Source organism: Harpia harpyja, chromosome 10, assembly GCF_026419915.1.
Source record: "Harpia harpyja isolate bHarHar1 chromosome 10, bHarHar1 primary haplotype, whole genome shotgun sequence".
Lineage (NCBI taxonomy): Eukaryota > Metazoa > Chordata > Aves > Accipitriformes > Accipitridae > Harpia > Harpia harpyja.
The window spans coordinates 15938340-15964348 of record NC_068949.1 but is presented as its reverse complement, the minus strand read 5'-3'; the positions used below and the strand labels follow the sequence as shown (position 1 = coordinate 15964348).

Sequence of the window (26009 nt, the reverse complement as noted above, 5' to 3'; positions counted from 1 at the left end):
AGGCTCCTTGTGGGACAGCAGGTTTAGTTTGATGCCAGTGCTCACTGTGTATGCGATTTATTAGGAACTTCCTACATGTGGTGATGGGACGTGTTGTCTGTCCCTGGCTGTTTCCTTGCTATGATTCAGCATCTCTCTCTACAGTCTCTACAGTTTGCCGTTGTTCCTCCGTGTTGACTGGGGTGAGAGGCGGCCAGTCGCTACAGGCAATGGTTCGTTTGTCACTCCCCCTTATACATGGCCCCGTGCTGGCCCTCAACCAGCATCAGCTCATGCCTGACCCCGTATGCACCGTCTCCCCAGGGGTTTCTCCAGGACAAGGTTGTCTCCCCACTTGGCTGGCTGCTTCTGCCCCTTCCTCACCACTCCAGACCCCCGTCACACATGCTGCAACCGCCCGGCCTCCCCTGTCCCTGCAGCCGAACCCCGGAGCTCCTCGGCATTCAGGTTTCTTTGCAATTTGTAACTGTAAAAGAATAGAAATGAAGCAGAGGACGTCTGGTATTCTGAAAATCCATCGTGTTTATTACTTTGACACTAAATGACTGACAAGACTAGGAAGTCCCTTGAAGTCTAACACCGAGAGTCAGCGTTGACCAAACAGGTCTCTGTTCAAAAGCTGTGCAGTGAGTTACAGCAGAAGGAGGTGCTGGGGGAGGAAATGTGGGGCTTGAGGAGAGGCAGCGTGGAAAACACACCACAAAAACCAAAATACAACTAGAAAGCCAAACTACCACATAGTGAAGCTCACATTAAACTTTATCTCTGCTTACAGCTGAGGTTTCTACTCTAGTTTTTTACTTTTTGAGGTGGTCTATAACAACACATATGACAAGGGCTGCGGGTCTATTGGCCACGTGCTTTGGTTGTGCTGGAAAGCACGAGGCCAAAAAAGAAAAAATTAAGTCACATGTCCTCAGACCCCCGAGAAACGCAGCGTGAGCTGCTCCACAAGCAGGGACCGGTTCCTTTTACATGCATATTTGGGGTACGTTGCCTCTAGAAAGGAGGCAAGCTTTGGTTTCAAAGCAGCAGGATGGGCAGGCGGCCCATCTGCATTTGGGGAAGGTGCCCAGTTCACACCTTCGGCTCCCAAACCCCGGCTCCACCACCCTCTCTGCTGCCGGCCACTTGTCCCGCCAGCCCAGCTCAGGCTGAGCATCCCTGTCATCCGCCGCATCAGCCCGCAGCCACAGTGCCGTCCTGGGGAAAAGGAGACAAGTGGTGGGGAAGGTGGCAGAGGAAGCAGCAGCTGAGTGTTTGCCTGCAAAACACAAACTGTTCATTTTTTTCACCAGCTTTTGTTCTTAACTTTAAAAAGAATATATTAACACACCACTTGTGTAGCAAAAGGCTAGGTATATATGTGTCTGTGTGTGCGTGCATGCTAAAATGGACCTCTAAGATATGTTTGGACACAAGTAAAAGGCCCTCCCCTTCTCCCTAGTGCAAAAAAACAAAACCCAAAAACAACTCAAAAAAAAACCCCAAACCCTGTGCTGCGGCTATCTTATGCTGGTATTCAGTAAGCCCTCGCAGTTTTCCTGGTTGCGGTACAACGGAAGCTGTAAACCTCTTAGGGCTGTGTAAACCTTAAGGAGGGGTAAGGAAAACAAAAATAACAAAGCAAACCAAACAAACCAAACAAAAAAACCCCGCACCCCCAAAACCCCTGATCAAAAAAAAAGTGTTTCTCCAAGTGGAACACAAGGGCTCCATCACATTGACCCAATCCTTCCCCGCTTTTTGTTGCTGGTTATGAGCACAGCCCTGCCCTGGCTCCCCCGTCCTGTTTCCATGAGGCAGCACACAGGAGAAGCCGACACCAGCACAGGGCAGAGCTGCAAACAACCCTCCCACCCACCCCCCGGCTGGGAAAAAGACAGAAAGACTGGCCTGTGCAAGTGAGCAAGGGGAGACCTTTGGCCTTCTGCCATGCGCATTGCGATTGGTTTTGGGGTGGGTTTTTTGTTAATGCTTGTTTTCTTGCGTGTCTGCGTGCGTTGCTCTGCGACAGTGCTGCGGCGGCAGCCCGGAGCTGCGGGGGCACAGCCACACACCCTGGGTACCCCCATTCCCGGGGCTCCCCAAGCCTGCTGTGAATCCCAGTCGTGCGCCAAGTCCTTGCAGCACAGAGCCTTCCTCGCATGGTCGCCCAAGAAGACCAGCATGTGCTGTGGCTCGAGGCCATCTGTAAAAGGTGCCGCTGCGGCCGCGTTCGCGGAGCGGGCAGGGGGCCGGGCTAGTAGAGGTCGGCGCTGTTCCTGTGGGGCGGCCGGGTCTTGCCAGGCTCCTCGCGGGCCGGGGGCCGCCGGGCGCCACGGCCGCCCTCGGGGCGGCAAAGCCCGTCCTCGCTGCCGGCGGGCAGGCTGTCCAGCGTGCTCTCCTTGCTGCCAGCAGCCTGCGCCTGGCCCCCATGGCAGCGGCGGGGGCAGGCGCCGGGGCAGCGAGCCAGGCAGCCAGGGCGGGCCTCAGCAGTGCAGGCGTACATGCCGGCGGGCACGGCCAGCACCATGGCGCAGACGATGACCACGATGTGGATGAGCTTCTCGCGCTGCTCCAGCTGGCTGACGTCGCTGCCCGTGACGAAGACGACGCACTGGCCCTTGCGGGGCGCCTGGTTGCGCACGGCCACGCAGACCTCGTACTTGGTGGCGGGCAGCAGGTCGGTCACCGAGTAGCTGTTGACGCCAGGACCGATGTAGATGGCATCCTTCTGGGCGGCATCGTAGCGGCCCACCAGGAGGGTGTACCAGGTCTCCCCCGGGTCCGCCGCTGCCGCTGCCGCTGCAAACCACTCCAGGGTGATGCCATAGACGGTCTGCTTGGCGATGCGCACTTCTACGTGGGCGCCTGGCTCAGCAGGGGGAACGGGGGCCCAGCCCGGGGGCGTGGTGGACACCCACGGGGACCCCACACGGAGGGTGATGGCCACCGAGGTGTTGCCCAAGAAGTTGGCCGCCGTGCAGGTGTAGTTGCCAGCGTCCGCTGGCCGTGCGGCTGGGATCAGCAGCTCTGAGCGGATGGTCTCCTCGCTGATGGGCTCGGTGGACACTGCGGGGAGAGGGGAGTTGTGTCAGCAGGCGGCGGCCCCCTCCTGCCCATGCAGGCGGGGAACCACCATGCCCTTGGGGCAGCCCCAAGACCACTCTGGTGTGGGATGGAGGCCAGGCAGGACCTGCCCTGCCCAGGGAAAGCAGGAGGGACGCAGGCCCGCACCAAACCCCACAGAGCTCGTCAGCAAAGCGTTAGCCGGGCCAAAAGGCAATAAACGCACCAGGGCACCCAAGCATGGGAGAGAGGGAGTGCGTCCGACCCCCAACCCAGTGCAAGCGGCTGGGGAGGCTGTTGCAGGCAAAGGCCAAGCCGCCCATGTGCCGTCAGCATGCTCAGGTCAGGGCAAGCCAGGGAGAGCCAGCCACTGAGGTGCAGGAGGCACAGCTGCATTTTGGACGCATGCTCCGTCCTCCATTAGGATTGAGTGCAGAAAAATGTCGTTCTCAGGAGGCTCGGGCCAAAAAGAGGTGTGTAGAGCCAGGAGCTGTTGGGCTGGAAGTGAGATGCAGCTTTAAGAACAGTATGAAACACCCTGTCGTCTATCCAAACAGGGGTGCGTGGCTGTGGTCGGGAAAAGCCTGTGTGTAATTAATTCAGTATGTACTTGTGGAAGGATGCACAAGTGCTGCTACAACACTGCAATTAAAGCAAATATCAGTCCAGGATTAAGGGCTAATGCTATCTTATTTAGCTAGCTGCCTTATTAGGAACACACATAACCTGTGCGGTACCTGCATGCATTATTAGCTTACCTGATGAAAATAGCAATTTGTGCTATTGAAGGCTCTCAGTAAAAATAAATGTGAGGGAGGGCAAGTAAGAGCCAAGCTGGATGGGGAGGGAAAGGCCTCATATTAGAAGGCCCTCAATAAAGAACGTAAATAAGCAAGGCTTATGGAGAATGACAAGCTCTGTTTTGGTTGTAGAACATGAATGGACACAGACAGGCAACAGGGCTGCAGGGTTTTCTGATTTGTGTGGGTATTTCTTGAAAGAACATATGGGAATAGTATAGAAACATACAACTGGTATGTGTGTGTGTGTGTGCACTCCTACAAACACACATGTACGTACAAATATAATTATATAGACTGTGTGTGTATATATGTGTCTATTATATATAGTGTAAATATGCATGCGTGTCTAGATAACTACATATTTATTATAGATGTATGACTGATGTATTATTACTAGTTCTTGCACATCATGTGTCATGATGAAAGAGCTAAAAATCCACACATAAAATAATTGTGTAAAAATGGGGCCATCATCTTTGACTGATATCCTGCTTGAAGCAGCTCTTCTCATATGGGTCAGGCATGCTTAGACACATAGAGTGATTAAGATTATTTGGATTATTGCCACCACAATAACTGTGATGCTCTAAAGGGGCTGAGAGTTGGTGTGGTGACTGTGATGGCCTGAAGGCCTATGTCAGTAGAATAGCAGAACATAAATTTTTAATGAAAAACAAAAGAAGAAAAAGCTTTTCTTACCATTAAATGCCCTTAAAAGTTTGAGCGCATAGGTCCACCAGACAGCTGGGTAAGGGCTGGCTTGCACAAAGCAGGTCAGAGTGACGTTCAGCCCCACCGGGACTGTCAGGTTGGTGTCAAGGGCTGAGGTCAGGGGCTTCATGCAGCTGTTGAGCTCCACTTCATGAAAAAACTTCCCTGCCCTGAATTTTGGGCTTGAGCAAGTTAAATAGGAATTCATCAGAATAATAGGTGGGCCAACCGACTTGATAAACTGGACAAATCCCCGCAGGCGACAGTCGCAAATCCAGGGGTTGTCATGAAGGGCCAGGACAGCATTGGAAATAGCTTCTATCTGCCCCTCCACCCTCTGGCTTCTCTGGTAGACGGGCCAGCTGTAGAAGACATCCCTGGATATGACAGTAAGCTGATTTGAGGATAGATCTAAATAGGTCAGGTTGGGCAGATAGCGGAGCGCGTGTTCTGGAAGGACATCCAGCCGGTTGTGCTTCAGATCCAGGATTTTCAGAGCCGGGGTGTCTTGAAATGCTGTCCATGGCACTGAACTTAATTTGTTCCCTTGCAAGCGCAGCTCCTTCAGAGCTGGCAGATATTCCAGGCTCTTGATGTGCATCACCGTGATGTTGTTAAAATTGAGCCAGAGATACTCCAAGGCACTAACATTCTCAAAAGACCCACGAGGCAATTCTGTTAGGTGAGAATTTTCTATTCTAATTTTCCGGATGTCCTGAGGGATGTTTGCTGGGATCTGTCTCAGCAGTGCAGACATGCAGAGCAAACTCCTAAGGAGGAAACCAGAAAATTCTCCAGGTCGCACACCACGTTCATGGCTAACAAACCAGTTCCCTATATAGATCTACAAGCACTTGAATAATTATAAGGTATTGTATGCAGGCACACGTAAGCCATACAGCCATCCTTCCCTGGGATTTACACCCATTTTCCCACAAAGAATACAATTAAGATGTCATAATAATTGCTACGTATGCAACTACATATCTCAGGGAAATAAGAGAAATGGCATTCTATGCTCAAGCTAGTACTATTCAAGTATTAGAGGAGGCATATCATGCAGCCATTTGCTTGGGTTTGGTGCTCACATCATCAGCAAATATGTACTGGGACTCTGCGAGCTGCTTTGCTGGTGCTACGACTAGGGTAATGAGCTTTCTTACCTTCCAAAGCTGTCTTGAGAACAAGAGCATCCTGTGACACAAGATGAAACAGATGGGTTTATCTTGTGGAAGGCCAGAAGAAGAAGAAAAATATGACAAATAGGGTCCATATTCTCCTTTAAGAAAGCACTGTGCAGGGTTTGCACCAAACATGCCAACAGCCTCCAAGAAGCAAATCCTATTAGCTGTAATCTTCCTTGACGCAGAAATAAATCCTGCTGGGGACCCAACCCTAAAGAAGACATGTAGTATGGTTCATAGGCTGTGTCAAAGTGCTAAAAATCACCCCTGGGACCACTCTTGGCATTTATTCTTTAGCTGTGGGGATTCTGATTGATAGACGTGTTTGTTTGGTTGGTAAGATGGAGCCAAGATCACTTCTGTTCCCAAGCCCTTACAAGTAATTAACCAGGCCTATCTCTATTGTATAAATATAAAATTTCAGTGCTATTCTCCAGCTTCTCTGTAACACATGTGCCAATTGCCTTTTGGTCACCTTGACAAACTCAGTCTAAACAATTCTATGAGAAGGGACTTGGAGTAACCAAATTTATTTATCATCTTTTTTCAATCCAAAATAGCAGGGTTTGGTTGCAATTTCCAAGCAACGCTGTGTTCTCCTGGGGCCATCTAGTGTGTATGGGATTCATTACAGCCCGCAGAAGGCAGCGTGCCACCGGAAAAGGGCTTAACCTCACTGCCAGTACGTGTGAAGCTGGGTCACAAATCAAGATTAGCCTGGACCTACTTAACCTCTAACCTACGGGACCAGGATAGGATAGAAAAATATTTATGGTGTGACAGCTTAGATCTATACATGGCTGTCGGGGTGTGTGCAATAGTGTAGCCGCTGTGAGCCTACAGAAGACAGGATTGATTCTGCAGCTTTTAAATCGACAGGTGCTTTGATTTCAAGGCAAATCAGCAAAATGCACTGGTGGGGAACATGCTGGGGACTGTTGCAGTGCTTTGTGATTGCCTCCTGTGTACAAGCAGCAGGCTGTGAGTAGTGGACCTGTTGGGCTGCTGTTGCTCACTGTGCCCAGCATCTAACTACAAGCTTATGGGATTTTTTTTTTTTTTTTTTAAACTAAAATGGTTCTTATTTGTCCATGGTGCGGTACTTGATATTTCAACAGCTGCCCTGCATTTGAACGTGTCAGTAAGCCATAAGTGAAGGAGAAAGAAAGGCTGCTGGTCTGTAGCACAGCAACTGCAGCAGCTACCAATCGCCCACCTGACCGTGGTGGCTGCTGGGGACATGTCTTGGTGAAGCTGTTGCTGTTGCAGTGACAGGGGCACCAGCACAGCCCCCGTGAGCCGAGGCGAACGCTCCTTATGCACTTTCAGTGTAGCTTAAGCAGCAAGGGGACACCCATCAGCGGGGCTGGCTGGCTGAACTGGGAGTGCTGCAGGAGCGACGCTGGCAGCTGCGATGGGAGGATGTGTCTTTCCCAGTCATCCATCAGCTGCCGAAGTAGAGGGCCTCAGGGACCCCATGCCCACCCTGCGTGGGCATGGGCCTCTGGGGAGACAAGCACCACACTCACCAGCGCCTTTGGTCCTCTTCTGTAGTCTGCCATGGAAATATTCCCTAATAAAACAACGATATTATTATTATTTTTTAGTAATAATTTTATAATTTTACACTGGGTTGGACAGTTTGGTTGTCTCCAGCACCAGGTGGGCCAGCAGGAGGGATTCACCGCTTTTAAGGCCCAACCTTGCAAAAACCTCCTTTGCTCGCAGGGAAGGCCGCCTTCGCTACCTTCACATCCCTCCTCCATGTCCTGCAGGGAGGGTCTTAAAGTACATGGCAGCTAAGTCACATCTTCAGAAACATCTGTCATGAAAAGTGTTGTTTATTAAAACAGGTTTATATACAGAGTAAAAACTATTGGTGGGTTCCCCCCCGTGTACATCTTTGGGCACAGTACCGGTGCATAATGCCCAATGTCCTGGGATGCAGCAAGTAAAATTTCATCCAGGCTTCTCTGTTAGAAATACATTAATTTAAATAAATGAGTTGATTAACAGAGAAAAAAAAAAAAAGCATTGCAGTTGTTTTCTTTCTCCCACATGAGCTTTCCTCCTAGTCCCACCTATCATCTTCTACAAGGCTGGAAAATGTCCTTTCCAAGAGCGCTGTCAGTCAGTACCATGGGCCAATGCTCCAGCTGTTTTCAGGCTGATACTTCTTATTTGCTGCTTGAGAGGCCATTTTTCTAAATATTCCCAAACCCCAAGTGTACTCAGAAGGTTCAGTATTAACCTGAGAAACTAGTGCTGAATTACTTACCAAAATCAGATGAATTAGTTAGTAGAGAGTCTACCCACTCTCTTGGATAGAGAGAAGGGGGAAAAGAAAGGAAAAAAAAGTAGAGGGAAAAAATCCCCCAGTGTTAGCCACAGACATTATATTTATGTTTCCTACTGGAGTGGGATTTTGTTGCCTTTTTATTCAGCCCTGCTTATGCCTGCCTGTAAATTTAATGGTCAGTTTTGTGACAGCAGCTGTCCACTCAGTTCAGCTGCTCTTTAATGTCATGTGGCATTCCGGCCAAAGCCAAAATGCAGAACAAGCTGTCTAAAACCCAAGCTGTCAAAATAAATCTCCATAGAGACGTTGTCTGCTAATCTATGGGAAGTGGAGTTTAAGAGACTGCACTGATTGCCAAAGCAAATGCCAAAAGGACACCCATTGCATGCTCCCAGCAATGGCAAGGGAGTCGAACTCCATCTTGAAATGACAGGCACACACAGGGCTGTAAGAAATCAAGTCCATGCTGCTGCTTTACAATTACAGCCCCTCTGCCAAGGCTATCAGTGTTAGAAATCCCTGCTGGGGAGGACATAAGAGGTGAAGGCTGCAGCTGGGTATTTCAGATAGGGTGCATGTAACACCAAATGGTACAGGCTTGAAAAAGCGGCTTTGAAAAAGCAGAAGGTGACGTGAAAAGAGGTAAATAAGACTTTTCTTTCACAAACCTTCAACAACAACATCAGCTGTACAAGCTTGCCAGTCTTTCCCCAATTTTTTTGAGTAACCCAACACCCCTGGCAGGGTCCCCTGGGACACCACATCTCCAGCCCCACTGCAGCAAGTCCTTGGCAGCAAGGGACCTGGCAAAGGGGCACAACCTACTCCCTTTCACCCTCTGGAGGAAAGGAAAGGCTTTGTCTCTCACTCAGGGCACCTCAGGGCAGGAGCAGAGTCCATCTCCCATGCCGAAACCAGGAGCCAAGGGTCAGCACACTCCTGTGGGGTATGACTGTGGTCACAGCAGCCCCACGTCACCACCAGCAGCCCCGGCTCTTGGGAAACATGGGCACTGCTCCAGGGTTTGCTGCCGCCTCTGAGAATCATAGAATCATTTTGGTTGGAAAAGACCTTCGAGATCATCGAGTCCAACCATTAACCATGCCCCCTAAACCATGCCCTGGAGTACCCTGTCCACTCGCTTTTTGAATACCTCCAGGGATGATGAATCAACCACTTCCCTGGGCAGCCCATTCCAATGTTTGACAACCCTCTCAGTAAAAAAATTTTTCCTAATATCTAACCTAAATCTCCCTTGCCTCAACTTGAGGCCATTTCCTCTTGTCCTATCTCCAGACACCTGACAGAAGAGACCAGCACCCACCTCACTACAACCCCCTTTCAGGTAGTTGTAGAGAGCGATAAGGTCTCCCCTCAGCCTCCTCTTTTCTAGTCTGAACAACCCCAGATCCCTCAGCCGCTCCTCGTAAGACTTGTGCTCCAGGCCCCTCACCAACTTGGTTGCCCTTCTCTGGACATACTCCAGCACCTCAATGTCTTTCCTGTAGTGAGGGGCCCAAAACTGAACACAGAACTCGAGGTGCGGCCTCACCAGTGCCCAGTACAGGGGAACAACCACCTCCCTGTTCCTGCTGGCCACACTGTTCCTGATACAGGCCAGGATGCCGTTGGCCTTCTTGGCCACCTGGGCACACTGCTGGCTCACATTCAGCCAGCTATCAACCAGCACCCCCAGGTCTTTCTGTGCCGGGCAGCTTTCCAGCCACTCTTCCCCAAGCCTGTAGCGCTGCATGGGGCTGCTGTGACCGAAGTGCAGGACCCGGCACTTGGCCTTGTTGAACCTCATACGATTGGCCTCAGCCCATCGATCCAGCCTGTCCAGATCTCTTTGTAGAGCCTCCCTACCCTCAAGCAGATCGACCCTGCCTCCCAACTTGGTGTCGTCTGCAAACTTGCTGAGGGTGCACTCAATCCCCTCATCCAAATCATCGATAAAGATATTAAACAGAACAGGGCCCAACACTGAGCCCTGGGGAACACCACTCGTGACCCGCCACCAACTGGATTTCACCCCATTCACCACGACCCTCTGGGCTCGGCCATCCAGCCAGTTTTTCACCCAGTGAATAGTGCACTTATCCAGGCCACGAGACGCCAGCTTCTCAAGGAGTATGCCATGAGAGACAGTGTCAAAGGCCTTGCTGAAGTCTAGGAAAATAACGTCGACAGCCTTTCCCTCATCCACTAGGCGGGTCACCTGGTCATAGAAGGAGATCAGGTTGGTCAAGCAGGACCTGCCTTTCGTAAACCCATGCTGACTGGGCCTGATCCCCCCTTATCCTGGAGAAGCTCCTGGTCCTGCTCTCTGGGGTGTACACACTTATTTCTCATCAACTTGAAGCTTTGCTGGCAATTGCTAAATTCTTTCTATTTAATTTTGATTAATAGGAAAGTAAAATGGGGGACAATTCTTTTGCTCTGTTTTGGGCAACAATTTGCATCTTTTGTTCATGGACTTTAAAGCTGGTGAAGCTCCCACTAAGCCACAGTACTGTAGCACTGACTATTGATTAAATACATCCCGAAACTTTTCAGACATTCCCAGAACACTTCTGACATTGAGGGACTTTGATGTCAGCTTCTTCAGGAGCTTTTTAACCTTTAGATTTTATTTTACCATTGGAATACTTTCAAAGTCATTCTTCAATGTCCATTAATTTTTTAAAATATCTTGAAAAATGTTTTACTGTCCTTCTTGACATTTTTGGTTGCTGCTGCTTTTTTTCCATAAATTTATGTATATGCACATGCATACTTTTGTGTCCTACATTATTTTTAATCATTTAAACCACTTTTAGTGTATTCTTTCTGGGCACACAGAAATAAATGTGCAAGTGACCCCACAACACAATTATAGCCTTCCGACATGCTTAAAACACATCATGGAAATAAGATATTTGTCAGCCTGAACATTATTTTGCATTTGTGGAATTTTTATACATATGTGGCATTAAAAATATTTGCAGAGACTTTATAATTCAGAGACAATATTAACCTTTGTCTGGATCCACTCACCAGATAATCTGGACACTTTTTAAGATGTTTGGAAAAACATATTCATGTTTTTTTTACATTTTTTCTTGCACTTCAACTACTTGCAGTACTCCTTTTTAATCACTTTGGGCACATTATTTCATTTATATTCTGCTCGGTTCCCTCATTTTGATAACTGCTTTTCTCCAGAGCCTTTTAAGAAAAAGAAATAATAACCATTTTTCAGTACAGTTCAGAGCTATTTGGATTAATTTTTAAAACACGATTACCTTCTTTTTTTAAACCCTATCCTTAATTTTACAATTTTACACTACTCTGATTTCCCAAATAAGTATAAAAAGATACTGTGGAAGGAGGAGCCTGTCTTTGTTATCTATCATCACATGATGTGCCCATCAAGGAGTGGCTCGTACTACTCTCCAAAGCCCAGGCAGCCAGTGCAAACCTCCTGCCTAACGCAGGTGGACAGTTACTTTATTACTAAGTATTACTGAAGTGGTCCAACACTCATCTGAGAAGAAATTTTAAAATTATTTGATAGTAAAGGTAGGGAACATTGTAGTCCAAGACATTCTGAAATATATTGCTTGACAGTGCCAAAGTATTTGAAATAGACCCAAAAAAGCAACAAATTGGTCAAAACCTGACACAAAGAGATCATTAACAGAGGAAACATTTTCCAAGGAAAAAGAAAACCGAACAGAATAGTGTCAAAAAAAAAAAAAAATTAAAATACTACTAATGCAGTAATTCCAAAAGAGATTCAGGTGTTCATTTCAGTTCTTAAAGTACATGTCTGCCTGAGGATTGACTTTGAGTAAGAAATTGTTTCCAGGGATGAATATTCTGCTTGCCTGAACTCTGACCCAGCTCCATTCACATCTTATGACCAGACAGGGAAGCTTGCCTAAGCTGACCCTGCTGAAACTAGGTGCCTAACACCCCTTCGGTTAAAACAACAAAAAAAAAATAATCCAGTGAAGTATTTATCTTCACATGCCTCCTACCACTGAAAATCTCACCCAGAGCCTTGAAGTCACATTCAGCAGAAAATCAGTTTACTTAATGGTTTGAAATTTCACTTGCAGTTTAGCAAGTATAGGGTTTCTCTTCTGACCAACAACAGATGACACAGAGCTTATACAAGTTTCTATCTATTGCCTCTCTTGTGTGAATCACCAATGCAGGAGAGACCGAGACTTGTTTTGGAGCAGCAGTTGAGATGCTAAACTGTGATGCCTCACCTATGAGCCAGTGAGAATAGCCATAGGAAATAGAAAAGTCACGTTTGTTCTACTTGGGAGCGCTATTTATTCAAAGTGCAAAAAATATCCAGTAGAGTCTATAAAACTTAACCCATCCACAGTGAATGTCACAGGATGACCTCTCCATCCTCCCCTCCTAGCAGGCAAAGAGCGAGTGCACTGGCCCAGCCGGTGCCTTTTCCACTGCCGACTCACAGACCGTGTGTCAGAGCATGCACCGATGGAGCGGGTGAAAGCTGCTCCTCGCCAGGGCTGGATATGACAAATTACCCAGCTCGTGCCTCCAGGCAGTGGAGAGGTAAATACCTCTCATTCCCAGTCAGCTCCTGCAAACCTGACTTACAGGAAAGTCCTTGGGCAGTAGGTCCACTCCGTTCACCGCAGGAGAACTTTAGGACAGCCTTGATTCTTCAGAGCTAGTTTATCCATCCAGGGCTATGTCAGGCTGATTTCTGCACAGCCCAGTGATACTGCTGCAGATGTGGGCAGGAATCAGGCTCAATAATACAGCAACCCTTGCAACTCATCCCAAAAACTACTACTAGAATAATATTTTTTTTCTATCGCAGAGGGAGACTAAAAATCATCCTGGGAAATGCAACTGTCTAAATAAATAATAGATCTATTACATACTACATATTTCATCAATTAATCTGTTGTATTAAAATACATAATTTTGCAAAACATTACTTGTAAATCTAAAAATCTCTGCAGTCCAGTGATAGAAGTAGCAAGCATTATTTTATACAGGGATTGACAAATTCTCCCAATACAAGAGAATTTCTTTATCATTAATGTAAGGAATACAGGGAGTCCTATCAGAAACTATTATACTGTATCCACTATTGCTAGTATTTATGTTGAGATCAGACGACTTCCTTTTCCATCAGGCCAAGTAACCAACATAACTGAAACCCTTCTGTACAAGGAGGACTTGCAAAATCCATACCGGGCTCCATTTCAACCAGTGAATTTTGTTAACCCACACTGTACATACACATCCAGAATGTGAGTGGAGATCCTTCCAATAAGTTTACAAATACACATTTCAAAACAGTTCAGCAAGCTTTATCAGTTATCATTTCAACTTGGCTGGATCCCTCCCATTCAACATTTGGCAGAACATATATAATTTTCCTCATGAAGAATATTTATTACAAAGAGAAAAACTTTATATACAGTATTACTACATGAGAGACTGGAGTGGAAAATTAGACAGCTGGGAAGTGCTTTTTGTTAAGCACTCAGATCCAAATTCCAGTGGAGCTGCAGGACTTAAATAACTGATTAGCTCACCCTGGCTATGAAAGTACATTTAGATGAATATTAGACAGGTTTTTTTCAGGGTTCTTGAACTTGTAAAATGTTTGAAACCCAGAAGTCCACACTGAGCCTCTGCCACCACTGATGCCATGGTGGAAGTATGGCTGATGTGTGCCTGACCGCATCGCATACCCCTGCTCTGCACAGAGCAAGTTATTTTCATGACCAAGCCACAAGTGCCTGGCTGAGCCCTCTGGTCTTCACCACCAGTTTTGTCAGGAGAGCTGGCAGCAATGACAGGGCTGGTCTGGGAGATTTTTGCAGAACTGTCTAATGTGGGGTTTTCAGTATGATTACAAAGCATTACAATGCCACACACAATTTGCAGAGTAGGCTATTGTACGATTTTAACTAGCACAGCTGATATAAAACATACTCTACTAATTACAATACAGCTAGAAAATGCCAGCTGGGACTGATACTGAAAGACCTGTTCAAGAATATCTTAAGAATAGTGTTAAGGGCCAAAATGCAATCACAAAACACTCTCTATTATGTATTCTTAGGAGTGGACTGGGTTTTGTCTCTTGATTTCTATCATCTCCTTTGCACATTTCTCTGGATTCAGAGCATAGAGCTGTCATTATGTTGGACGTAGTAGAAAGGGTTGATGTACCTCTGTGTTTAGTGATCTATTAAGCATCAAGCTGCATGTTTCATGCAAACAAGGGAGATGTAAAAGGTGAGGCTCTCAATCCTCACCTTCATAGATATTTATATTAAAATTACTAAACACTCCCCTGTTTGTCAACCAAAAGAACATCAAAAGAGCTGAGAATGAAATAGCATATTGCAGAGCAGGTACTAAACACCACCAAGCAGAGCACGCTCAGAAATGTTGCTTAATGTCCTCACACTCAGTGTGCATGCTTCATTTTACAAAAATAAAAGTGGTCCAGGAGAACGAGGCCATTATCACAGAAGCTTTTGACCGGGTACAAAACAGCAAACCCCAAGTGGGATGAGCAACATGTTTCTGTAAAGCTTGGGCACCATCTACCCTCTTGCATCCTCCTCCAGAACATGTCAGAGACAGAAGCATTGACAAGGTAGCCTGCAGTGCTGGAGCAGAGTCGGGTATACAGCGACGTGCTTTCCACCTAGCAAGCCGACAATCAGCCTAGTTACTTTCAGCAAAAGTATTCATTAGGTTGCCCCTCTATCTTTGGTATTGCTTCTGAGTCCACGCTGGATCGGGCAGACAGCAGCCTGTTTGACTCATCGGGGGTATGTCTAGTCAAGTATTCTCCTTCCACGCCTTTCACCTTGGCCCCAGGAGACAGGCTTTCAAAGGTGACATAGGACTCCTGAATTTCCTTGGGTTTCCGCACAAAGCATTTTTTGCAGCGCCTTTTCAGTGCTCCACAGCAGACCACCAGCGTCAGAGGAACAGCAATGACACAGGCCACACTGATGACAACCACATTGATGAGCTTCTGGGTCCCTCCCGCGCTGGCAACTTCGTCTGTGGAAAATATGATGCATTGCTCCTTCCTGGGGATCAGCCCTTTCACGCAGACACACACGATGTATTTGGTCTTTGGCAGCAGCCCATAAATGGTGACCTTGGTCTTCCCTGGCTCCACATTGATCCGCCGCATGTCTCTCTCTCCAAAGACAGCGTAGAGGACACTGAACACTGTTGTGTTCTTTGCCAGAGGTGCCTTCCAGGCCAGGGTGATACTCTGGTCGGTGTCTCCTATCACCCTGACGGACCTCACCATTCGCTCCGGCTCCTGCTGACCGGTAGGCGGGCTCACCAGCAGGTTTCTGGGCTTGCTATCTTGGGCCACATCTGGGAGGATGAGGCCCTCTCCGGTGCCCACTCCAGACCCCAGGGTAGGCACGGTAGAGGTGCTGATAATGTACCTTGCCACTAGCTTGTCATTGTAGGCAGCTGCCTCCATCCCACTCACCTTCCCACTCCATGCGCCTTTGGCATTAGAGTTGGGGTCATCTGTGCTTTCTGAGTCTGTGATGATGAGAGATATGAACGCCTCTGTTGCCCCCAGAAAATTCTTTGCTTTACATATGTACTCTCCAGAGTCGAGATAAGAGACTACAGGCAGGCCCAGAATAGACCAGCTCATGCCATCACTGGAAATCTCTTGGTGAACTGCAGGGAAGGAAAAATGTAAAATAAATAGGCAATAATCAATAGAATCAATAACATGTTTTGTAAAATATTAAGATTTAATTAGCCAAATGTCTCTCAATACGGTAGAATCATCACTTCTTTTTGCCATCAAGAACATTACAAAATCAAAGTAAATCCAAGAAAAGGACAGTAACATTAAAATCAGTTTATGCTGTGATTTACACTGCTTCAGACTGAATATACGTGAAGCATTTGATGATATTTCCTCTAAAGTGACGTACAGTTTGAAAACAAAACAGTAAAGGTTCTTCCACTAAAAAAAAAAAAAAGCTTAAAGGCTCTTAGGTAGCTACAATACTTAAAAGAGTGGAAGGAGTAGGCAGTAACACAATGTATTTGAACATTAGATGAAGTACTCTGAGTCACAGAAAATACAAACAGTGGAGATTTTCTTCTAAAAACCATATATAGACTAGTCTAGAGTATATGGGGAAAAATAGCTGAAAAGTAATATCCCTTTTACTGCTAAAATAGTGCAGGTTTTTATATTGAGCCAAACACGGGGAAGTCTGATCAGTTACTACTGAACAGTATGTACACAACTGAGTGTTGATTTTCTCACTTGGTTTACCAGGAGGCTAACACTAGCTTTTTTTGCTGTTTTCTATTTGTGCAGAAAAAAAGAGCTGGCGTCATGCAGAAGGGTAAAGTACCTTTGTTATTTAACCAGCCTCCTTAGGATGAGCACATACTATCTCTGCCCTTTCCCATTGAAAGGTAAACCAGGAAGATGGCTGAAAAGCAAAGGTAAGACAGGATGCAAACTTCTCCCAAGCCCTCCTGGAGTCAGGATCCAGCCTTGGCAACCAGGGCACGTTCCAATGGCAGTGAAATACAATGGCAGCAGAAGTTACTTTTTCAATTTAATTATTTACTGAATGGGTATATTAAAAAACATAAAGCTACTGGTCTTCCTACAGCACTTCCCCACACATACAAACTGTGGGCTGTTTCTCACTCCTTTCTATTCAGAACACCAACATTTCAAACAGTCGTATAGCATTGGCACAGGAGCTGCCACTGCTGAGAAATAATGTGTATATTCAGCCAACTTTTTATTGAAAGGTGCTAAAGTCTGATTTAATGGGGCACAAAATACATCATTCTCAGTTGTAGCTCGAAGTAAACTCAACATACGCTTTCAGGAAAGCATTCTCTGTTTTGGTTTTTTGTTGTGGCTCTCTTTCAAGTGTAGGAGGGATGTTCGCAGCATGACGGGTAGACATTATCATTATGAGGAGCAGCTCTGCTACATCCTGCACATCATGCACAACAGGGCAATGACTTGTGCGGATCCCAAAAAAAGGATATTTATTACAAGTGGTTCTACTGCTGTGAAAGAAAAATGCTCTCTCCTGTTTCTGTGCACCGAGGAGCCCTGTAACCCTTTGAAGCTCAGACCCCATGCTTAGCGATTTATCTGATGAGTTTAGACCCTCTATGAAAGTCAGGGCCAGGCCTAGGATACAGTAGCATTCGGGGGAGGTTGGAGGGATGAAGGTTCAGGTCCTGACCTAAAACCTCTAGGGCAAAAAGCTAAGGACAATTGCCTTGAGTGCAGCAAAGGTTTCTTCTCTAAATTGCCTACACATTAAAGGACCAACATTGCAATTTTAGGTCCAACTATTCTTGTAAATGGAAATTAAAACATGATCGGTCACAAAAACAGTGGCTGTTTGAAGGCTTCCCCCCACAAAAGGGGTGAGCACAGAAGAGGGACCTGGTCAGTATTTCTCCCACAGAGCATTTTCCCAAGAGTCCTTGTCAATCCATTTGAAAGAAACCATTTCTTGAAAGCATTGTCACTGAAGTATGGTATCCTTCAGCAGTTTAGTGGCTTTTTTCTCTTTTAATGTATCAGTAATGTTGCGTGTTTGCCACCTTTTCTTTCTTTGCCACAGCAGATTTGAGTCCCAGTTGAATTCACATCAGGCATCTCTCTGCCGGAGATGTTTACTAACCAATTAACAGTGGCTCATCGTTAGTCTCAAAAACCCATAAAATAATTCAGTGGGAAGCCTTTTCAGTGACTGAATAACTAACTAATTAACTTAAAACAGCCTCTTGCTACAGCTGGACGTATTTCATTTCTTCATCTCCAACGTATTTGCAGAAAACCCCTTGACTTGTCTTACTGCCACAGTTGTTATGAAACAAGGCAAAACCAACTTTTTACAGGATAGTATACATTTATCTGATGATATTTACATCAACATGTAAGTAATTTTATAGTCTATAGAAAATCACAATTCAATAGTGAATTATACATGATACTGTTGTGAATTATAGTGAATCTTAATTTTGCACTGCTTACTTTCTTTTTTGGGTGTCTTTTATCAGTGGGAAGGATCTATTGTCATAGAAGCTTCCATTTGCTGAACAGTCTGTAGACAATAAAGGTGCAGGTCTCCCTCACTCATTCCATGTGTACGAGAAAAGCTTAAACCAAACCCACCTGTGCCGTTTAGTTGAGCACCATCAGCTCTTCTCCAGCTGAGCTCAGGAATGGGCACCCCCGTCGTTCCACATCGCAGTAGCACAGTGCTGCCCAGGATGGTCTTTACTTTGGCTACGGACGTATGTACAACGGGGCTTTGACACTTCCTTAGCTCAACTTGGCTGAAGAGGACTCCTGCAAGGCTCCGGGGGGTGAAGCATTTCAGCCTGGGCTCAATGAATGCTATGTTAGGAGACTGGAAATTTAGGAAATGGACCATTTCATACAGACTGCAGTCACATACCCAAGGATTGTCTTGCAAGCCTGTCAAAATAAATCAGAGCACTAAGTCACTCCAACAGCACCTTTTGTTTCTGCTACTTTTGTTTCTATTTTTCAGCAGGACAAACTGTAATAGGCTCCTAATCTGCCCTGCAAGGACTGCCTGTGCATATGCAGGGATATGGGAGGGGGGGTGTCCTGCCCCACTGCTCTTGGCTGAGCTTGATGGATCCCATAGTTGCCTGTTAGTAGAAGAGACTAAATATGGCTTGCTAAAGTATCTCAAAATCTGGAGCTGAAATCATATTCTATAAGTCCAAAGCAGGATTATTCATATCATGGAAACATCGCTATTTATGCATGTAAAGAAGCAAAACAAAGAAGTTATTATAAACACATTTGGTTTCAGGGTGGAAAAAACAAGTAGCCATGCGGGAGGGTTGGTTTGTTTTGGGGTGTGGATTTTTTTTGGTATGAAAAGACTATGGAGTCTCTTCCTTAGACAAGCCAGGAAATTCTTCTCACTGAAGAATTACTAAAATATTAGCTATATTGTCATGCCAACTGTCAGGTTTGCAATAGGTGTAGGTCATCCCACTTGACTGTAAGAGTTCTCTTCCAGCCCTGTAATTCTAAGTTATTATTTTCATTATTTTAGTAATCAGTTGTTTTTCCTGAAATGCTAATTTACACTTGATAAGAGGAAAGAACTGTTTTAAGTATTAAATTGAATAATATACATGTTATGGTATATAAAAGAACATAAACAGACAATAACTATATTAAGAATATACACATAGAAAGGCATATATTGAAGAACACACTCCTGTTTCAGTCCCAGAATGTTTCTCTTTTTCTTCTTTCTGCTATCCCAGTGTGCACCTATTGAACTCAAAAGCTGAAAAAAATGAGACATTACTCTATTAAAAATAGTCCTGTGAAGATGGTACTGAAAAGGCAGAATTGGAACTAGAGCAATGCATATCCATGAACAGAAGTTGCTGCACCTTGATTAAATCTGTGTCATCCTACTTACAAATATTCACATTCACCTGTCCTATGGACAGTTTACGGTCTCTAATGACTTTAGCTAGCGGAATTGGCACTAGGGATATTTAAACCATGTAACCCCAGGCACGCGTTTGAAGCCTAAGCCAGGAGCACGGCGTCCCAGGCCTCCTGCCTGCCACAGGAGTGAGCTGTGCTCCCTCCAAGGGGGCCTCACCTCCTCTTTTCCACAGGCAGCCCAAGGACATGGCTTGAGGCTGGCAACTGCCTGAAAGTAAAGTACCAATACTCCCTCAATTCCTGGCAGGAGGAAACGACAGCTGCCCACCCTACGGTGCCCACTCTTGCTGGCCCCTGGCACACTGCAGCAGTAGTCATGCAAGCAGCGGCTTTCTGGCAAGAACCAAGTTTTGACACAGGCACAGAGGGTGCATCACAAGGCTCCATGAGCATCAAGGGGCTGCTTGAATTTGCTAGAGTCAACAGAAACAGAGGGTTGATCAAAAGCCCCTGAGGTCTCAGCTAAACTGTTTTAAAGATTCTGCTGAAAAATCTCTTCTGAGACCATTGCATACCATCTTCCCTGGGCTTGGAAGGGGATTGGAAAGTGGTGGGCCTTGGCAGGAGGGCACTTCTTACAAATTAATATATTAAAGTTAAGGGGACTAAATAAAGAATGAAAGTGCAGCTTGGCTTTGTTGTTTTATGGCATTTTTGCTAGCAGCTTACTTCTGACTTCATGCACTAGATAGATAACAATTTATTCCAGATTCCTTGGCAGGCGCCCCAGCCGCAGTTGATGGCACAGCACCCCCAAAGACCCAGTGAGCCCTTTGCTGCCCTGCACAGCACAGTCCTGTGGGCTCACATGGGCAATCCTCACGTGCAAATGCTTGCAGCCTTGTCACACACTATCAGCTAGCAAGCTACCGCTGGAAGTACCTCTTCTTGAAATAGTCTACAAGCAAGGGCTCTGAAGAGGAGTCACAATGATGCACTGTAGACAAAGGAAGGGACTGAGGTGACTCTTTATTATTCATGGATTTTTTTATGCCTCCATGAGAAACAGTCATGAGCAGAGTGAAACAGAAACATGCAGCTGTGTTCTCCTATTCTGCTCCTGCGAGGGACATGCATTTCATATACCTGGTCCCTATGGGTGTCAACAGGATAGGACCTAGGAGCTGGAGCATTTATACATTACCATATTAATCTTAGCATTATACTCATTTGCCTACATGAATTTTTTAGGATCCTGGCACAAGCAACCCGTGCACAGCTGGCTATGCAAACACTCAGGTTGGCCACAAGCATCAAGGCATGATCTGTTCTCAACAAAATACTCTCCTAATCTATATTGAATGGAATGACATTTTTACATGTAACTTAACTCTAAAAAATAAACGAAGAGTATGATCTAGGCAGTGTCTTGTCATGCCACAAATGAAATGGGCAATCCCAAACAGCCAGCTTTGGCTTAAAGAACTTGATACCGCACCTGGCAAAGCAAGAAGATGAAACACCTGCTCCTCTCCTGATGCTAATGATACCTTAAACAACATCTGCTAAGGACACTAAAAGCTTTGTAGGTGGCAATTTGAGTATTTTTAAAAAGTCTTGTGTCTCTTTCCACTGCAATCTGGTTTTAAAAACTTTACCCCCCTAAATTTATCCAGCGAAGAGCAGCAGGTACTTCCCAGAGTGAGAGAAAACTTGCAATGTCTCTGATGAGATTATCAGCAAGTGCCTGAATTCACATCCATGGCTGCAGAGGCAGTACACGCAGATGCACACACCCCGCAGATCAAACACAGTCAGTGGAGCTGGGTCAGCTCATAGAAAGTGAAGACAGCAGATGGCAACAACTCTGAACCATCATCAACCCGCCGTGGATTTGAACCAGTCATGATGGCTAAAAGGCTAAGTAGTAATCCCCTGAACTAGTAAATGTGCTTGAAACCTCATCTGGGGATACAGCAACTGACAGGATTCAAGACAGTCGTTTGTAATATGCCCTCTGACACAAAAATGGACAATTGCCCCAAAGCCATACTTCTGAAAAGCCCAGAATTGGCACCAAAAGATGGATTCTTGTAACTTTATAACTGCCCTTGAAGGCAGCACAATCTTGGTGGCTTTGAGGAGACTAGGGTTCAATTCTGTGTGAACAGATAAACAAGGCTCTGGGAAGAGACAAACTGGCAGTCCTGACCCAGATTTTATGCTCAGTGATAGCTTTATTTCTCTTTAATTTGGACATAATAAATATACACCTTTTTAATTAATGCTGCTTAAAATGGATCGATTCCATAGTAACTGTTATTAGAAAAAAGCACATGAATGATGTGGAGCTCTAATCGTACTTGTATTTCTGTCGGAAATGGCAGTGTCAATAAATAAAAAGGCCTTGAGCAAGAGTCACCAGTTTTCTGTTACAAAAATTCAAGCAAGTGATGAAGTTTATGGTGTAATAAGCCAGGTGTGGGGAGCCTGAGGTGAGTTTGTTAATGTGTAAATGAATCTGCACACTTTATATGGGGTATTAAATTGTACCCAGCAGTGTACTTGCTGTGGTAACCACAGTGGGTGAAAATGCTGCAATAAGCTGCGGAGCTCTTGACTTTTGTGCCCCCTGCAAAATGACAGGCACTTCTCTTACCTAGGATGATCTTGGAGTTATCGTTGGGGAAGTAAGGAACAGCCTGCAGGTTGGCCCAGGTGCCAATAAGAGCCTGAGGAAGAGTCATCAGCTTATTGCTAGACAGGTCCAGGTATGTGATATTCTTGACATAACGAGCAGCATCTGGAGGGATCGAGGTAAGTTCGTTGTTGTGTAAATCCAGAAGCCTTAGCTGTGGCATGTCAGCCAGGGTTTCCCAGGGGAACGATATTAAGTCATTCCCATCCAGCCTCAGCTCCTGCAAGCGACGAAGGCCCTTGAAGGTGATCCCACTGAGGCTGGCCAGGGAGTTATAGGGCATCCAGAGGTACTCCAGGTTGTGGAGTCCATGGAAAGCCTCTCCTGGCACCCTGCGGATGGCTGTCTTTTCTATCCGAAGCTTGGATGTGTCTACAGGGATGTTCACAGGAGTGAGGGTCATCTCTGGGTCATTACACAGCACTGTCCTGGTGGGGAAACACAAACACATGTGTCACTTTCTTGTATTTTGAAAAAGTTTTGAAACTTTCTTTTAATGCAAGATTTTGATCTGCCTTTCTTTTTTCATAAGATTTCTTCTTGTCATTTTTTACTTGCTGCTGATCTCTACATCATAACCATAAGTACATCAACTTGCAGCAATTCATGTGTACCTCTTGACTGCAGAGATTGCAGTGTTGTGCCTCTCATGGAGTGGTGTGAGTCTGAGTCTGGCCCATATAGTGTTCCTGCTTTTTTTTTCTTTCAATTTTGTTTTGAGTACTTATGATAGACAGCAGTGACAACATTCATGCACAACAGAGGACTCTAGTGCATGTTAAAACGAAAGGATCCATAAACTGAACAATAAAAGACATTTGAAAAGAAGCCTTACTGATGTGGGGGATGGCAGGAAGTAATATAGATTAAATACAGCGCAAGATCTTTGGTTCATGAAATGAGAATAAGAAAGTCGACTAACAACAGCATACGCTACAGCAAGCTCTGCTTTACTATGAAATAGTCTGAAAGGTCCGTAAGGATGGTAGCAGTCACTGCACTGCAGGCATATACAGTTATGACAGTGAAAGTGCAGAAAATTAACTCTTTGGAAAATGCTATACTAAAAGCAAGGCAGATTTATGTGTCCAAATCATTCCTTCCCATTTCTGATCTCTAGAGGTCAAATCACGAAAACCCTATGCTGTATTTTCACAGCCTTTGTACAAAAAATTGTGACTTCTTTGACTTTGCCAAGATGTGGGATTGTAGGTAGCCATGAGGAATGAAGGGAGACAAAATAGGTCTCTCAGACTGCACTTTAATTTGCCTATCAGCAAAGAGAGAAAGGCAAGTTCTTAACAAAATACAAAGCCACCTTGCAACAGGTAAGTGGTTAGATAGGCATGTCCCACTCCACATGCTAAACAAGATACGGTAAGAAATGTAATGTGATCAGTCAAGTAACATTTTCTTATCACACTGCCTGGCTGATAAACAGAATATTAGAAAGCTGCCAAAACCAGATTGGTTTTGGCTGAAAGCAATTATGCCTCTACTATCAACAAAACCAAATAACATCACAGAACTGCTCATGCAAGTTTCCTGGAGTTAAATGTTATTTGAACCTACAGTTAAATTGTTAATTTATAATCAAATGATAGTACATTACTCTCACCCAGCACTTTTATTGTGGCATTAAATCCTGCCCACCCTCAGCTGAAAGTTGATTTTTTGAGGAATAGAAAAATCTAACAAATGAGAAAAATCTATCAAATAAGAAAAATCCAGAAATCCTCTTTCAATAAAACATTTTTTTGTGTGTAGGCATGACACAAAACATTTGATAACAGAGACACTATGGCAGTAAAACTGTACTTCTCATAGTGTCCCTAAACTATGTCAGTGAGCACTAAACATTTAATCTATGGGATAATCTCCTTCTACTAGTGAGAAATATGAATCATAATGCAGAAAAAAAGGTGACATTATGCTCCTTAAGGGACTAATGGATATTTGCCTCATTATGTATCTTACCAAAACACACTATAGCTTTTCCCAGTCACTGAGAGGAAATTCTCATGGGAACTGTGACATTTATGGAACAATAATTGGCTCTCCCGCTACTGCACTCCCTTTTAGCAATTGCAGACTAGTTGTCTCTCTACCCCGCTTCTTACTGAGAAAGTTTCTGGTATGAAATCTATAGCACCATAAAAGAGATAAGAAATCAGTTCTATCTAATGGGGATCCAAAATATAGGGGAGAGCCTTTCATTTCAGTACTGTGGTCTTGTCTAGAAAAAAATTCTTCCAAAGGATTTTGCAAATACTGTATCGCTGTCACAAAACTTCCTCTACTGTGAACATCACCTTATAAAACTGTAGCCTGTATTTCATTAAGTCAGATCATTACTTTATGATTACCCTTCAGAAAGACTTTTTATTACAGTCCTCCAGAGAAATGTCTGTAAAATGGCGTTGCATTCAAAAATGGATGTCCTTCTGGTCTTGTCTTCTTTTTTAACTGAAAGTTTCCAGTCTGAGAATTATCTTATTTTATTTTATTATTATTATTATGGGGTTTTTTTGGTTCATTCTCATCTAGAGTCTATCGCTTTGCCTAAAATCTCCAACTGAAGGCTTTTTTAAGTAAATGGAATTGCACTTTTTGGTACCACAACATGAACCAAATCTAGTTACACTTCAGAAACAAACCAGCAGAGCAGAATAAAGCCTTTTAAAACTAGCATTTTCAGCATAAAGGTAAAGAAAAAGAAAATGTTTTATAAATTCTATTTCCTTTTTGCCATTGCACCAGCAGTAATTATGTCACTTCTGTTCTCACAGAGGAGATGCCCAAAAGCTTTCTCTGAAATCAGCTTACTGTGTTTTCAGAAGCTAATCCTCTGCAAATAAAGCTAGAGTGCAAAGCAACTGGAAAAATAATGGACACAAAGTCTGGATGCAATATTTTCTCCTCCAAGCATCCTCACAGTGGAGAAGAAATAAAATCCCCGACAACCAGAGAAAGAGCAGCAACCCCCCTGGAGAGAGTATCGGCATACCTGGCTTTCGTCCCTTCGCTGAGGCTGTGGAAGGCGCAGCTGCACTGCGATGGGCACGAGCTGCCCGCCTGTGGCAGCCCTCCGAGCGTTAAGCAGCAGAGCAAACTCACCACGATCCACATGGCTACCTGTGCATGGGAAGGACACCTGGGCACTAGACAACGTGGAGGGTTTCGCCTATTGTTTTATCCATTGACTGGTCACATCTTGTTAACTCCCTTTTGTTTTCAGCCACACTGTGATCTTCCAGCCTTCGCTGAGTCCATCAGATAAAAAAGGATAGGCAGGGATTAAGGATGGGGACTTGAGTTATTTTCATGAAGGTGCTTATTGCTTCCTGGAACCGTACGGACAGCGTTTCTTCCCTCAGGGAGCCCCATCAAAACATTCTCCTCGGGCAATCTGTGGCTTTTGTGCAAGAAAAAAGCAAATATACTTTTGGGGGACCTGCACCACAGGCAAGATAACTGTTATCTGACCAGGAATTAGCAATAATTTACTTCCTCACAGGGAGTTGGGAATACTTAAAAACAGTTCCTTGTGCTAATGGAACGCAAGCCTCCTATATAAGAATACTAAAAATATATAGTGTTACTATTAAAAGGCTTTATTTTCTTCTAAAAACTCCTAGTTTGATCAAGCAATTATTGAACTGTTGGCAACATGCCTGATATTACTAAACAATGAATAACCCAGTAAATATGCACATATTTCAGTTTATATCGGGACTAGCACACGCCTGCAGGACTGAGCACTGCGTTCTCACTT

At 45.1% G+C, this 26009-nt stretch overlaps 2 protein-coding genes across 2 annotated transcripts; both read right to left on the bottom strand.

The window, feature by feature from the left end:
* Window positions 1-1659: 1659 nt before the first annotated feature.
* LRIT2 (leucine rich repeat, Ig-like and transmembrane domains 2) lies at window positions 1660-5938 on the bottom strand. The gene is made up of 3 exons (XM_052800110.1): window positions 5729-5938; window positions 4554-5335; window positions 1660-3054 (listed from the first exon to the last, which is right to left on the bottom strand). The coding sequence occupies exons 1-3, from the start codon at window positions 5836-5838 to the stop codon at window positions 2243-2245; spliced, it is 1704 nt and encodes a 567-aa protein (XP_052656070.1). The 5' UTR covers window positions 5839-5938; the 3' UTR covers window positions 1660-2242.
* Window positions 5939-11123: 5185 nt separating this feature from the next.
* On the bottom strand, window positions 11124-25582 carry LRIT1 (leucine rich repeat, Ig-like and transmembrane domains 1). Its single transcript, XM_052800023.1, has 4 exons — window positions 25242-25582; window positions 22196-22662; window positions 18265-18570; window positions 11124-15767 (listed from the first exon to the last, which is right to left on the bottom strand). The coding sequence occupies exons 1-4, from the start codon at window positions 25361-25363 to the stop codon at window positions 14782-14784; spliced, it is 1881 nt and encodes a 626-aa protein (XP_052655983.1). The 5' UTR covers window positions 25364-25582; the 3' UTR covers window positions 11124-14781.
* Between the last annotated feature and the right edge of the window lie 427 nt (window positions 25583-26009).

Coding starts and splice junctions, on each gene's coding strand:
- LRIT2 (XM_052800110.1), bottom strand. CDS start 5,838: ATGGACCCTATTTGTCATATTTTTCTTCTTCTTCTGGCCTTCCACAAG. Junction 5,336..5,728: donor TCTCAAGACAGCTTTGGAAG/GTAAGAAAGCTC, acceptor TTTCCTCCTTAG/GAGTTTGCTCTGCATGTCTG. Junction 3,055..4,553: donor ACTTTTAAGGGCATTTAATG/GTAAGAAAAGCT, acceptor CTCTCCCCGCAG/TGTCCACCGAGCCCATCAGC.
- LRIT1 (XM_052800023.1), bottom strand. CDS start 25,363: ATGTGGATCGTGGTGAGTTTGCTCTGCTGCTTAACGCTCGGAGGGCTG. Junction 22,663..25,241: donor AGCGAAGGGACGAAAGCCAG/GTATGCCGATAC, acceptor TTTCCCCACCAG/GACAGTGCTGTGTAATGACC. Junction 18,571..22,195: donor TAACTCCAAGATCATCCTAG/GTAAGAGAAGTG, acceptor TTATTTTGACAG/GCTTGCAAGACAATCCTTGG.